This window comes from Podarcis pityusensis, assembly GCF_964106645.2.
Source record: "Podarcis pityusensis genome assembly, chromosome: 15".
In the NCBI taxonomy this organism is placed as follows: domain Eukaryota; kingdom Metazoa; phylum Chordata; class Lepidosauria; order Squamata; family Lacertidae; genus Podarcis; species Podarcis pityusensis.
In genome coordinates this window covers 41,101,175-41,117,032 of record NC_138040.1, presented here as the reverse complement: position 1 = coordinate 41,117,032, position 15,858 = coordinate 41,101,175, and the positions used below count along the sequence as shown (strand labels likewise).

Genomic DNA, 15,858 nt, shown 5'->3' with positions numbered 1-15,858 from the left:
TTCAACTGGTATTTAGATTAGCAGGATTGCCCCCTATTTCAGCACTGTATGAATTTTGAGTTACTGTGTTTGCTTTTAAGGATTTCTTTATTATTGCCTCTGTTCTTCTCATGGGACTGCTACCTTTTTACGGTTAGGTTACTGGTAAGATGGATGAGAACCAGTTTGTAGCTGTGACCAGCACCAACGCAGCCAAGATCTTCAACCTCTATCCCAGGAAGGGACGTATAGCTGTGGGCTCTGATGCTGACCTGGTGATCTGGGACCCAGACAGCGTCAAGACAATCTCAGCCAAGACTCACAACATAGTAAGTGGTTTCTGCACTTCCCCCCACTCCCTGTCCAAGCATTGTGACAGAAATACAGAAGAATTATGCAAGAACATGCAAGCTCTGAGTTTCAAAGAGCCCATCTCTCAGTCCATTGCACATCTGGACTGAAGGGTTTTCCCCAAACTTCTGATGGCTTAGGGACAATTGCTTTCTGAATTAAACTTGCTTTCTGAATTTGAAACTGGAAGCACACATCACTCTGGCACCCGAAAATATCACTTGGCACCAGAGGGAGCCTTTTTAATATGCCTAACTGTAGGGGGTGGGTGGAAACTGTCATCAGGGAGTTAACAGTGTGCTATAAGAACATTAAATAAGATTTAGACTGGGGCTAACTCTTCAATTCCCTCCTAGGCTGTGGAGTACAATATCTTTGAGGGTATGGAGTGCCGTGGGTCACCACTGGTGGTCATCAGCCAGGGGAAGATCGTGCTGGAGGACAGCAACCTCCATGTGACTGAGGGCTCTGGGCGATACGTTGCCAGGAAGCCCTTCCCTGACTTTGTTTACAAGCGCATCAAGGCCAGGAGCAGGGTGAGTGTGCTGGGTGAACGTGTGTCCTTTGAAAGCTCAGTAAATTGGATAGCAGGATTTTAATCATTCAGGTTCACATAGTTGCAACAGATGTTGAATTCCATTGAGGTAGCCATTGCCCTACCAACCTCAATCTGCACTTAACCAGCCTCCATTGGCATGCCTTGATTCTTACAATTGTCAGCCTGTGCCTTTGGTTGACTGGCTCCAGCTACCGTTGGTCTCCTCTGACTTCTGCCCTACCAGTCCCAATGAACACCAGCCACCACTGCCAAAAGACATCCGGTTGGCAATTGTGGGAAACAGCATGGAAAAATAGATGGTCTTTGGGTCTGATTCAGGAGGGCTCTTCTTACATCATTAGGGCAGTGAGCCCCCTGCTGCAACATGGGTTTTGACTGGTACCCAGCAATGCCAGATCTCTGATAGTGGCTCCAGTGAACAAATGCACATGAATGGAGAGCCAGTGTCGTGTAACGGTTAGGGTGTTGGACTGGGACCTGGGAAACCAGGGTTTGAATCCCCATTCAGCCATGAAGCTCACAAAAGTTATTTCAAGAGACCAAAAGTTTAAAACGTGCCTTGGTTTTCTTCTTTTAGAGCCAAATCCAGTTGAAAATCAACATAGCTACACTGGAGTTAAGCCTAGCTCACTGGCCTGGTTGTAATTGTTATCTAGCTCTCTTCAGGAGATCTAGGAAGAGAAGCCTGTCTTTGCCATCCTGGTGACTTCTGGATGTTTTGGATTATGGCTGAGCTGTGTGGTGATGGTGGGAGTTGTAGTCGAAAACATCCAGATGGCACCCAGGTTGGTGAAGTTTGCTAAAAGAAAAATGAATCTTTTTCAAATACTGCCCTCTGCTGGATGAAAGCATTCTGTTTGGTTTGAGTTGAAGCAGTGGACAAGAGTTGGCTTGGGCAGGATGACTCCATTAAGAACATTTGATCCACAGGGCTAACTCTTTGTCAGCTTGAAGTTTCAGTTCTAAACACACTTACAGGGGAGCAAGCCCCACTGACTGAACAGAAGTGGGGCCTTTTAAATAAGCATGTATAGGTTTGTCCCTGCAGATGTTGCTGAACTACAACTCCCATCAGCCCCAGCAAGCATGGCCAGGAGCAATGGGAGTTGTAGTTTAGCAACATCTGGAAGGCCAAAGGTCTCTTCAGACATTGGACTACAACTCCCATCATCCTTCACCATTGACCATGCTGTCTGGGGCTGATGGTGGTTGCAGTCCAGTGGCAGCTAGAGGGTCACAAATTTCTCATTCCTGCATGTTGAGAACTGGAACATTGCTAGTTAAAGCTGAATGTGTCCATAATCAGGGCTGCTTCTCAGTGCTTTTTTCTCCTGCATTTCCCCTTCTTTCCCCTAGTTGGCTGAGCTGAGGGGTGTTCCTCGTGGCCTGTATGACGGCCCAGTCTGTGAAGTATCAGTGACACCGAAAACGGTCACACCGGCCTCCTCAGCCAAGACGTCTCCAGCGAAGCAGCAGGCCCCGCCTGTTAGGAACCTGCACCAGTCTGGATTTAGCTTGTCTGGTACATACCTATGTGAGGCTAAATTATTATGGTGAAATCTTATTTCTGTTTTATTTCTTGAAGGCCCTGGGTCCTCTTCCTTCCCATGCACAAAACAGGAATTCCACTCCAGGGGGGCCATTATCAAAAAGGCCCTGATTCTTGTCAGCAGCAACCAAAACTCCCCAATGAATGGAACTTTGAGCAGGACCTGATGAACAAATTAGTAGTATTGCAGGGGGAGATGAGTTGATACGGAAGGTGCTTTCATGTTTGTTGTGAAGAGAAGTCCTGAGAGTGTGCCGGATTGAGAGCATTGTGGACTTGGGAGCACATTTTATTGTTCATTTAAGTTACTTAAGGCATTTATATACTGTTCAGTTATTAGCATTTCTAAGTGGTGTGCATTAAAATAGACCCTGCAGAGAATAAAACCAGACACACGCTACCTTAAAGTGGCTGCTGGAATAAGACAGTGACATGTACCTGAAGTTCAGCAAGGAGGGTGGGCACCTGGGAGGCAGTTCTACTAGCTTGGGCCCACAACACTGAGCACACAATTTCTAGGCGTTACAAGCTGCACATCTAGAGTCATGGGGTGGGGGCACCATCAGAGACCTCCAAAAAAGCTATCCATGATCTGGTACAGATATAAGGGATCAGGTGGTCCTTAAGATATCCTGAACCCAAAAGGGCATTGCAAATTAACACAAAGACCTTGAACCTGGCCTGGTCACTGGCGGAGGAACAGGGGTGCGGAGGGAGCGGACCGCCCCTGGCACCACTATTCTGGTAGGGTGCCATTGCAGTGCCTCCCCCCGCCCCCGGACACGTGCTGAGCACCCCCTGGGCACCACGCCCCCAGAACACAGGCCATGCCCTCGTGGGTGGCGTGCCATGCTCCTGGGGTGCACGCCACGCCCCCCAGGGGCATGCGCCACGCCCACGCCTGCTCTCCCTCTCCTCCCCTGGTAGTGGAGCATGCAGCTTCGTCACTGAGCCTGGTAACCTATGGGCAGCCAGTACAAGCTTTTAAGCACTGGTGTGCTGTGCTGATGGCAGTCTGTCCCCATCCAGTGTCTGTCTGCATCATTTTGCACCAGCCAGAGCCGGACATTGAAGTCACCGTTAACTTAAATCACCAATAACACTATGTATTTATGTATATATGTTCAGTTTTTCACTATGCTTATGCACCTCTCTTTCTCTGTCCCTTTCCTTCTAGGTGCACAGATTGATGATAATATTCCACGCCGCACTACGCAGCGCATAGTGGCGCCTCCTGGTGGCCGTGCCAATATCACCAGCTTGGGTTAAAAAAAGAGCAATGAAAGGGGGAAAAAACATGACCGCTTAGCGGATCATGGGAGAGGGTGGGGCACTTGAAGACCCTTTTTTTGATTATTTTAGAGCCTGTGATGGTTACTGCGGGCAGCCAATGGGTAAGGCCTAGTTAAGGCTGCAGTTCCCCAGCCCCTTTGTTGTCAATCTCCCCCCCCCCCGCCCCCATATTCACAGAACCTATTCATTCCTCCCCCTCCTTATACATTTGGGAAACTCCCCCTCCCCCATTTTGACACATGGGGGATGCAGAAAAAAGGAGTACATCATTGAAGAGTAGAACTTGTAACTTATATCATCATTAACACCATTTTATCTTTTTGTTTTTCTTTTAAAAAAAGGAAGGAAAAAGTGAATTTCCCAGAAGCTGCTTTATATTTTACTTTTTATATAAATGAAGGTTCAGGTTTAACTATTGGAAAGAGGAATAGGAAAAAAAAATGAGGTTTTAAACTGGATGTTTCAGAAACTGGACTTGCAGCCCTGCATCTTAAAAAATGTGGGAGTCATGATTTCCCTAGGACCAAATCTGTATCCACCCCACTTTCCAATTAGAGGAAGGTAGAAGTTGTGCTGCTAAGGTTTCAGGTATTATGGTGCTGGGAGGATGTAGCCCGTGTTGTTCTTGGGTTTTAATGCGCTAATCCCATCTCGGAATTGAAGGATCATTTGTTCATCCATTTCCTTGTTTTAATAGATGTGTGTGTGTGTGTGTGTGTGTGTGTGAGAGAGAGAGAGAGAGAGAGAGAGAGAGGGGACATGTGCGCTTGCTTCATTGATGTGTTATGCTTTGAGATGCCTTATTTTGAAATTAAGCTCATCCTTGTCTTTCTGAGCCGCATGAGGTTCAAGGTCCTTCTAACAACTTATGGCCATCCTGCCACAGGTATCTGTATGTCAGATAATTCACTTGATTCTTGGGCCAGCTCCACCTTGATTTGCTGGATTAACCAGTATCGTTAACTGGTTTTCCATTCTCCTTTTCGTAAGGGTGTCAGATTCTGCACAGAGTAAGTCACCTTTTATTGGCGCCATTGCATGTCCATCCATTGGAGAACTTTCTAAACACCAGCTCTGTATCATTGGGTTCAGAACTAAAATCAGGAGATCTAGCTAGGAATCGTGCTGCCAAATGACCCATTCCCTTAAAAAGCAAAAACCAGCATCTCCTGACTTCAGTAGAACTTGGAGGGAAATGGGAATCTCTTTAAAAACAGTCTAGTCCAGTGGTTTCCAAACTTCTTTCTCTGGGACACACTTTCAGAATAAAAATTTGTTCGTGCCACACCAATTTCTTTATTGATAAATGCATTGGACAGCAAAAAGAAACAAGTCCTAGCAGCGCTTGATTCATAATGTAGAACACAACTACTTCATAATATGATCATGGAACACCCAGAAAGTATAAAACAATGCAGCTACGTAAGAACATGAACCATCCCTAAAATTGAATGATAAATAAGCCTCATACATATGTATCTTAAGTACGTATGCTTACACATCAGTGAGTGGTGTGAGCTTACTTTTGCCTGGTAGTCTCATTTATACTAGGTCTAATTTGAGACAAACTCTCATCTTCTCATCAACATAAAGAAGCCTTTCTCTTTTCTGACCTTCCATATATGTCAGAGTTGAAAATCCTTGCTCACAACACGTGGAGAACTGTAGAAGAATAGCCAATGCTCTTGAAGAGAGGCATGGATACAGTTTCTGGTTGTATATCCCTGCTACACTGAAATGGTTCTTTGATTGTCCTTGAATCTTCCTGCCACGCTTGCCATCCCCTCTTGCCACACCTGTGTGGCGTGCCACACCCTTTGAAAACCACTGGTCTGGTCTTATCATGGATGCACCACCAGACGCATAACTGTGCCTGGATTCCTCACCTCCTCATGTGCAAAAACTGTGCCAGTCTCTTCCACCACCCTTCCTCCCTTGCCCATCAACCCCCTTTGGCCCATTCCCACCTCCCATGCCTCCATCCACCCTTGCCTTCTCCACAGTCAAGGCTTGCAGTCTTATGGGTGGGGTTGCTTGAGTAGATGAGAGACTGAGCAGGTACATGGACTGCACATAAGACTCCTGGTTTCTTGGACTGCCTTGGAACATTGCCCCTGCACATGAGAGCCTGTGTTAAACCATATGGCAACCTCCCTTCCTTTGTGCTTGCAGCAGGACTGGGTTAGCCTGGAGCTGAATCTAATGGGCAGTGTCTGTGTACTGACCCTTAAATCGCTTGTGCCAATTTAGGTCACTGCATTCTACAAAGTTGATAATGTGCTAAGCTGTACTTAAATCATTCCTCCCTTTTTTGGTGCACCGCTGTGTAGAGGCATTTCATTAGACCTATGGGGAATCTGAAGTAAGCCTGACATCCTTTCAAATGTGGATTGAGCTGCATAGGGTCTGTGTGCATGGAAGCAGATTACACATTGTGGGGCCAATAGCATGTTTTCCCCCCACCCCCTTATTAGAAAAGGTTTTCCCAAGTACAGCCCAGATTCTTGTTCCTGAGTGTTCATGTGGAGGTGCCACACGATCAGCCCTAGTAAAGAACATATGGAAATACTTCATAGAACCTTACAATAAATTCTTAATTGTGAAGGCAGCATAACCTCATTTTCTTTGTTCACTCATTTCAATTGATTTTAAATTGATACTTTGCCACACATTTCCCCTCTTTTTTAAAAACAACAACAACACAAACTACTTTAAAAAAATCCTAACATTGTATATTTGCTGATTCTTTGAAAGGAAAAGTAGAATATAGCCAGGTCAATGTGTTTTGTCTTTTAAAGTCCAACAAGTGATGGAGTTGTGATCTACAAAAGTGGCTCCACAGCCCGTTCCTCAGAACACATCTGCCACACTAAAGCCAATTTCTTTGAGTGATGTGAAAAAGGGGAGCAGCAGGCTCCTTGGAATCTGGGAGGCGGCTAGGAGATTGCAGTGGCGACCAACCCTACACACACTCCTCTCCCACCACTGTAGTTAACACCTACATTTGCCCCTTGCTGATCCTTTCTGGAACCACACACCCAGTACAGAGGGGGTGTGGATATCTAGTGCTGCCTAGTGTACCCTGCTGCACTGAGCATTGGGGGGGGGGGTGAGCCTTGAGTCCTGTACATTGGTTCCCAAGCAGTGGGTCTGCTGGGCCTATGCTTGACACCACACGCCTCACCCCCTGTATATTTGCCAGGATATATACAGCTCTGAAGCCACAAGAGGCATTATTGCTGGGGACAGTGGGCACATTCACATCCCCCCCTCCTTTACATGTTGAGCTTACATGCAAGGGGTGTTCACAAAATACATTACCCTGAAGACAGTTGCAAAGTGTTATGCAAGTGTTTGCTTGAATGAATGTATGCTTGATTGTGCGTTGAATGCTACTTGTGAATAACAAGTACACAGCTCAACTATTTGTATACAGAGACCACACATTATATTCAATGAGTGCACCAACACCCCTTTGTAGTGGAGCTGTGCTCTTCTGTAGATTTTCAAAGGTGTGTAGTCAACATGTGTGTAGTTTGCACAATCAGTCAGCAACAGACGCACCCACCTGCACACAGCTTGTACCTGTGTTTAGTGTAATGTGTGAACAAGCCTAAGGTAATAGCTCAACTGGACTTTAGTGTAGGACGCTTTCTGTATTCCAGGCTGTGCACTGTACAACTCAGCCAGGAGTAGTAAAAATGTGCCAGTCAGATTCTGAAAGGCAGTCGAGGCTTGAACTGAATTCCCCCTTTCTCACCCTTCCACCCATAACTGATGGCTGTTCATCATTCCAGACAGTTTCATTTGTGTTTTGGTTCTGTTTTGTTTGCTTCAGAGATTGCACTTTTTATTAAATAATTAAAAAATATTTAGTTAAGGGTAATATATATATTTGCAGCTTTTTAATTTTTCTCTCTCTCCTCGCCACTTATGCTTTGATGAATTTAAGCAAAGTTCTGTTTCGGGAAGGGGGAGGGGGGAAGTGACCATGGGTTGTATCCAATGTTAGTCCTGATCAGAGTAGACTCATTGAAATTAATAGACATGGCTAACTTAGATCCATTAGGTTCAATGAGTGTGCCTTGAGTAGAGGTTAGTTGGATGCAACCCCATGTTTCAGTTATACGAAACATGCGCAGCTCTTTGTGATTCACTTGAGTCTTCCTTTTCCCCCTCGTGTTCATTATTTTGTTCTTGGACCACTGTGTGTGTTTTTTTAAGGGGGGAGGGAATAAAGGATTTGTTAAAAAATAAAACTTTGCAGGCTATGTAAGCATGTTTTTTTCCTGTGGGAGCTTGCTCGCTTTGTGTGTCTATTTCATGAATGTCATATGTAAATGCTTAAAGGAAATGACATTGAACTTGGAATTAATTTGCCGCAGTGACTTGATGCTCTAAAGAAAAAGGAAAATAATGATAATAATTTTAAAAAAATTAAACCATGTAGAATTTACTACTAGATGGATTTTAACCCTTGGATTTGTGCTTGTGAACATGAGTGAAGGAGCTGTAAGTGAATAAGCTGATCATGTGTGTAGACAAAAGGAGTACTGATAAAATTTGACCATTCTCTCAATGGCATAAAATGAGTCTTGTGTTTTTTCTTCCTTACGAACTCTGTGTTATATTACCATGGGAACTCCTAATAAAGACAAAACGTTGTTGTTTCAGTCGGCGTCTCCTTGTTTCTTGGTGGTCTTCCGTTTGGTTCTTCTGTGTTTGTGCAAGTTGCAATCTAGTGAGGTCCATGTTGGTTCATAGGACAACTTGGATGGCTTTAAAGCACAAGGACTGTAGTTCAGGTAGTAAGAGCATCTGCTTTGCATGTAGAAGGTCCTAGGTTCCATCCCTGGCATGTCCAAGTAGGACCAGGAGAGACTCCTTTCTGAAACAACGGAGAGCCACTATAAGTCTCTGTAGACAACAACGAGCTAGAAGGACCAGTGGGGTGACTTACTGGTATTTTCCTAGAGAAAAACTGCTGGAACTCACAGTGAACTCTCTTGTTCTCTTAGAATGGCAATGGCGCCCACCTGAGAGGTGTTGGAACCCATCTGGGAGGTGCTGGAATTAAGTTCCATTGAGTTCCAGCTGGTGTGACTACAGTTAAGCTTCCTGTGTCTCTTCTGTCCTAAATTCATGTAGTATAACACTGCATTTCTCCTCCAGTGTTGAGGGCAGCATGCCACAGAATACTAGTTTTAAATTATGTTGCTTACTAAACATGCATAAACATTGCATTTGGTGCATACATCTTTCAGAATATACATTTTAATGAGTGTAACACACACAAAATGCCTGGTAACATCTTAAAGGAAAACACATTTTTGACCTCACATGTTCATATAAGCATCCCCATGGGTGTGGATTGGGAAGCCTATTGCAAGTGTTGTAGCTCTTCCGCAGAACGAACATGAAAGTTGAGTGATACTGAGTAGTCATACCCCACATGTCGTGCTGGCCAGCCGCACCCTGGTGTCCACAGATAGCTAGGGTTGCCACAATTCAAAAAGTAAAAGCCAGGACACCCCGAAACATCAGTTGAAATCCTGGTGATGTCCAGGAAAATCTGGATGTATGGCAACCCTAAAAGGTAAAGGGACCTGACCGTTAGGTCCAGTCACTGATGACTCGGGTTGTGGCGCTCATCTCGCTTTACTGGCCGAGAGCCGGCGTTTGTCCGCAGACAGTTTTTCCAGGTCATGTGGCCAGCATGACTAAGCTGCCTCTGGCAAAACCAGAGCAGTGCACGGAAACACTGTTTACCTTCCCACCAGAGTGGGACCTATTTATCTACTTGCACTTTGACCTGCTTTCGAACTGCTAGGTTGGCAGGAGCAGGGACCGAGCAATGGGAGCTCACCCCGTTGCGGGGATTCGAACCACCAGCCTTCTGATCGGCAAGTCCTAGGCTCTGTGGTTTAGACCACAGCGCCACTCATAGCAAAAGACTTGCAGGAATAGGAGCCTCTGCTCAAAGGGCTCCCCATGACCTGGAACCCTGTACAACCATGTCATGGGGGTGCCTTCCATGATACAGCTGTATGAGCAAAGCCCCCTCCCTGAAGGTGTTTTCAGTGCATGTGTGAACGTGGGGGTGTGGCTATTCCAGGTGGCCCTTCTCCGAGGGTTTTCTTTATTATACAATCAAGCTGTAAATAAATTTCATGAAATACTTCTGTTGCTCTACACAGGAGAGAACATATCTGGATGCAATGGTCATAATGGACTTGCTCAGATGGTGGTGCTGAAGCTCTTTGAGAAGTCTCTTTTTGTCACTCCAAAGCCAGGATGGGCTATGAACCTCATGATCCCTTCCAACTCTACAAGTCTATGTTTCCCGTCCCCCCTTGTTCTTTGCATGTGATCAGTTTTAACTAATGTCGCATCTGCAGTATACATTTAAAGCATGTGACTTCTTCAAAGAATCATGGGAACGGAAGGTTGGCAAACGTGCTGGGAATTGTAGTTCAGTGAGGGATGAACTACAGTTCCTTCGATTATTTTTGGGAAGTCCTGTACATTAAATATTATGTGGATTAACCTGAGACAGTTCCCCTTTTCAAAGTGACAGTTCCAATCTAGTAAACAGTTTGAGTAAACTCAGTAAACTCAGCTTCAACGTTTGAGAACACTAGGTGGTAGCAAGACACAGAACAGAAAAGCTAGAATCCTCTTTGCTACATTTTTATAAGTATCAAATACTTTCCGGCTTTCAAAAAGAGCTCCTAACGTGGCTTAATACTAATAATAAGCCAGAGTCACAGAGAGATTTATTACTCTATATAGATTTCTAAAGTGCATAACCTCATTGACTTTCAGTAGCCAACGGGTTGAGAGTTAAATGCTTGGCAAAATAAGGGCTTTGCCATTCAATTAATGGAAATATTCTAGTTCTGTAACCTGAGGGCTTCTAAAGACACTGAATATTAGAAGCAGCACAAAGAGAGTACATATTTATACAGATGTCTAGATTAAGGTGGCTCTTTCCAAAAGGAAGAGATGGAATGCATCACCAAGAGAAGATACAGATCTGCATAAATCTGCATATGCTACTTTATACACATACATGCATTGCTTTAGACATAACTATCACAGACCCGGATGGCGCTGTGGTGTAAACCACTGAGCCTTGGGCTTGCCGATCGGAAGGTCAGCGGTTCGAATCCCCGCAACGGGGTGAGCTCCCGTTGTTCAGTCCCTGCTCCTGCTAACCTAGCAGTTTGAAAGCACGTCAAAGTGCAAGCAGATAACTAGGTACCACTCTGGCGGGGAAGGTAAACAGCGTTTCCGTGCGCTGCTCTGGTTTCGCCAGAAGCAGCTTAGTCATGCTGGCCACATGACCCAGAAAAACTGTCTGCAGATGAACACTGGCTCCCTCGGCCAGTAAAGTGAGATGAGCACCGCAACCCCAGAGTCGTTCACGACTTGACTTAACTGTCAAGGGTCCTTTACCTTTACCTTTTTATCATTTAAACAGAAATGCAATACACTCCACCCCTGTGGGGAGGACTGGCCAGTTGACCTCGGCTTACTATTCCGGGCAGCTTCAAGGCCCTCACTTTCCCTGTTTAAGGTTTTTAAAACCAGATGGTCCTTCAAATAGACTGCTGTCCCTTGTAAAGTAGAAACGTGGCCACACAGCTGCTTCTAGACCTGCCTGTAAGATGAATTAGGTTGTCAGGCATTTGACACTGGGTCTTTTTGCTTGGGGCTACTCCCTTCCATGGGATGCGGGTGGCGCTGTGGTCTAAACCACAGAGCCTAGGGCTTGCCGATCAGAAGGTTGGCGGTTGGAATCCCTGTGACGTGGTGAGCTCCCGTTGCTCGGTCCCTGCTCCTGCCAACCTAGCAGTTCGAAAGCACATCAGGTGCAAGTAGATAAATAGGTACCACTCCAGCGGGAAGGTAAACGGCGTTTCCGTGCACTGCTCTGGTTTGCCAGAAGCGGCTTAGTCATGCTGGCCACGTGACCCGGAAGCTGTCTGCGGACAAACACCGGCTCCCTTGGCCTATAGAGCGAGATGAATGCTGCAACCTCAGAGTCGTCTACTACTGGACCTAATGCTCAGGGGTACCTTTACCTTTACTCCCTTCCAGGTGAACAATTTCCCAAGGAACTATTGTTCCCAGAAATGATTTTCATCAGTATTGTAGCATAAGGCCTATTCACCATGGTCCTCATCTTCACTCCCAAGCACCCAGAACAGAGAAAGACAATTATTTAGAAGAGGGCAAAGCATCATCCCTGGCCACTGATCATGCTGTATGGGGTTGAAGGGTGCTGGGAGCCAAGCAAGCTCTGGAGAGCATCACATTGACTATCCCTGATTTAGAAGAATTAAACCAAGGCATGTTAAATGCAGTGACTTTGGCTGCAACCTTAAGAACACTTGTTGAGGAGTAAGCACCATTGAAACAGGGAGAAATGTAAAGTATTGCACTTGGGCAAAAAAAAAATGAGAGGCACAAATACAAGATGGGTGACACCTGGCTTGAGAGCAGTACATGTGAAAAGGATCTAGGAGTCTTGGTTGACCACAAACTTGACATGAGCCAACAGTGTGACGCGGCAGCTCAAAAAGCCAATGCAATTCTGGGCCTCATCAATAGGAGTATAGCATCTAGATCAAGGGAAGTAATAGTGCCACTGTATTCTGCTCTGGTCAGACCTCACCTGGAATACTGTGTCCAGTTCTGGGCACCACAGTTCAAGAAGGACACTGACAAACTGGAACGTGTCCAGAGAAGGGCAACCAAAATGGTCAAAGGCCTGGAAACGATGCCTTATGAGGAACGGCTAAGGGAGCTGGGCATGTTTAGCCTGGAGAAGAGGAGGTTAAGGGGTGATATGATAGCCATGTTCAAATATATAAAAGGATGTCACATAGAGGAGGGAGAAAGGTTGTTTTCTGCTGCTCCAGAGAAGCGGACACGGAGCAATGGATCCAAACTACAAGAAAGAAGATTCCACCTAAACATTAGGAAGAACTTCCTGACAGTAAGAGCTGTTCGACAGTGGAATTTGCTGCCAAGGAGTGTGGTGGAGTCTCCTTCTTTGGAGCTCTTTAAGCAGAGGCTTGACAACCATATGTCAGGAGTGCTCTGATGGTGTTTCCTGCTTGGCAGGGGGTTGGACTCGATGGCCCTTGTGGTCTCTTCCAACTCTATGATTCTATGATTCTATTCTATGATTCTATGAAGCAGAGTGAGGCCTTATTTTTGAGTACACATACAAAAGATTGCACTGTTTCAGTGCACCTGTGGAACCATAGAAACATAGAAGGGAGTTCTATTGTTCAACCATAGTGTTATAAGCAACCATGAAGACCACCTAGTCCAGCCCCCTGCAATGCAGGGATCTTTCACACATAGGGATTGAACCCACCCATACCCCTGAGATTAAAAGTCTCATGGTCTGCTGGCTGAGCAATCCCAGGTATTTCAATGAATACAGCAGGATGTTATAAGGGTGGTCTCTTCCACTACCAAGGGGACATGCAGAAGGTTTCAGGTTCAGTCCCTGCCATCTCCAGGCATGGCCAGGATAGACCGCTGCCTGAAACCCTGGAGAGCTGCTGATAGTGTCCACACTACTGAGAGATTGGCTCAGTATAAGGCAACTTCCTGTGTACCCACTGGTCATCTAGGTTCTGACAGCCAATGAACATTATTGATTGGAACAGGAGAGCTGAACCAAAATTGCATAGAATATTTATGAGTGTCATGAGCTGAGGTGATCCAGGGAGGAACTCTTGTCTTGACTGACAACCCACCATTCCTCTTGTTGAATTATGTGAATGCCAGGAGTGATGGATGAGCTGAATCCCAACTGAGACGCCGAGAAGGCACAAAGCTGGGGTCTGACAGGCTTCCAAGCTAATAATTCACCAGCAGCTCTCTTGGACTGTCAGACTTGGCAGAGTAAATGTTAAAGCACCAACGAGGGGCTAGGTATTGTTCAAATACAGCCCATCCCAAGGCATGAAAAAGAAAGCGGCCCAGGTTGTTCTTTGGAAGAGTAATTATCTGAACATTTTCAGCGGATTGTTTCATGCATCACATAATCAAATTCTGGAATTCACAAAGAGGTAGTGACGGCTTGGACGGCATTCAAACTGGTTAAGACAAATACAACGGATGATGATGAGGCTATCAGCACTATGAGCTGTGATGAACAAAACCTCCCTTCACTGTCAGATACCAGTGAATCACAGGTGGAGAGGCTGCTGTTGCACTCAGACTTTCCTTGAAGATTTCCCCTGGGGGCATCTGGTTGGTCTCTGTGAGGACAGAGTGCTGGACCTAGAATCACAAAATTGTAGAGTTGGAGGAGTTCCCAAGAGGGTGTCTAGTCCAACTTTCACTGTTGAACAGCTCTTACTCTCAGAAAGTTCTTCCTAATGTTTAGTTGGAATCTCCTTATAATTTGAAGTCATTGGTTTGGGTCCTATTCTCTGGAGCAACAGAAACCAAGCTTGCTCCATCTTCTATGTGACAGCCCTTCCGATACTGGAAGATGGATATCATATCACCGCTCAGTTTTTTCTTCTCCAGGCTAAACATCCCCAACTCCCTCATCTGTTCCTCATAAGGCTTGGCCATAAGGCTTGGCTTGAGCCAACTGGACTCTTCTTCTGACTGCAAATCAAGGTTTATTCCAAGCTTCCATCTCCCCCACTATTCTAGCTTAACTCCTCTCCCAACACCTCTCCCAGTCTATGAGTATGATCTGCCCCACTCTAGCCCTGGAAACTTTTTAAATTAAAAGAACACAAAAGGGAAGAGAGAGCATGATAATGGAGAATAGACATAAAAACGGAAATGAAAAGGCCTGAGAAAAGAAGAAGGGAGGTACTTTGCAAGGAATAGCAGGGTCAGGGAAACCTCTAATATACAGTACTATTAGTATAAAGCCTTCCAGGTGTTGATATACTCTAGCTGCTATCATGATCCCCCTTTCTGGGGATTCGGGTCAAAGTTGTTGAGCTTTGGGAGGAAGGCCCATTTTGGCGGGGTTCGGGTCAAAGACCAAAGGCCCATCTAGTTCAGCATTCTGTTCTTACAATGGCCAACCAGAATGCTTGTAAGAAGTTTACTTTTTCAGGAGGTGCTTCTCTGAATAGGCTTCATTTGCCCTCACTTTCCTGATTTGCTAGGATCATATGACTAGTCCAGGAAGGTTTGTGTTCACTCTAAGTAAGCTTTATTTGCCTTCAATGATCTGGCTCTGATTTCAACATGGACTTGGATGGAAGGATGTATTATTACCCTATACGGAGGAATGGCGGTGGGAATTAATGGAGGTAAAGTTAATTACCAATAATAATAAAAAACTGAGAATCCTTCTTGCACTTTTCATGGGGAAAATAAATGAATGATTCTGAGACACTTTGACTTAAAAGAAATATTGTTTATAACAGAAAGTGGAGAATATGGATATTAACATGGACTGGCTGTCTTAAATAATCTTTTTTTTATGTAACTGGCAGATTGAAAATCAGTAGCCCCTTTTCTCAGTCTCTAATGTTTCTTTTCCCTTTGTATTTTATTCTTTTTTCTTTTCTTTTCTTTTCTTGTTCTCTCTCTCTCTTCCCTTTTTTCTTCGTTTCTTAAGGCTTAAGGCGGCCGTGTCCAGGGTATTAACTATGCCTGATTTAAACAAAGAAGAAATCTCAGTAACATTATGCTGGCATTGTTGGAGGAAAGCTAAGGTGGAGAGAGGCAGGGATCTTGCCTAAGGCCACCTAACGATTTAATGGCAGCAATGAGTTTTGAGCTGTGCATCTTCTTATTCAAAGCTCAGTATCTTAGCCCCTGATATCTGGCTTCCTCTCCTGCCCCCTTATAGGCCATGTTGAACACTATCAGATTATCTATGGTATCTGGGAAATCATTTTTAGGCCAATAACTTCTGATGGACGCCTTTTAGGAAATAATGTCAATTATAACCTTGTAGGACTTCGTTATTTCAGTCTATTACCTGCAATGAGTTATTCTCAAACAAGGAGTTCAAATTGATAAAAGGCAAAGGAAAATCAATACTTGAGATTGTTGAGATTAATTGGGACTTTATAATGGATTTCTTTCCCCCCTTCTTTTTCCATTGGGACTTCCAATAGCT

At 45.0% G+C, this 15,858-nt stretch overlaps 2 protein-coding genes across 5 annotated transcripts in view; one reads left to right on the top strand and one right to left on the bottom strand.

The window, feature by feature from the left end:
• DPYSL2 (dihydropyrimidinase like 2) overlaps positions 1-8,404 on the top strand; it is an 85,873-nt gene extending 77,469 nt beyond the window's left edge. For 2 of the 4 annotated variants that reach the window (XM_080982437.1, XM_080982439.1), the window contains exons 11-14: positions 138-308; positions 687-866; positions 2,246-2,423; positions 3,616-8,404. In XM_080982437.1, the coding sequence (XP_080838563.1) occupies positions 138-308; positions 687-866; positions 2,246-2,423; positions 3,616-3,707 (621 nt within the window). In that variant the 3' untranslated portion in view covers positions 3,708-8,404. The remainder of the gene's footprint in view (positions 1-137; positions 309-686; positions 867-2,245; positions 2,424-3,615) is intronic. The other 2 variants (XM_080982438.1, XM_080982440.1) reach the window with 1 other exon arrangement.
• Positions 1-15,858, bottom strand: part of LOC308463824 (claudin-34-like) — a 312,859-nt gene that overhangs the window by 55,235 nt on the left and 241,766 nt on the right. The window lies entirely within an intron of this gene.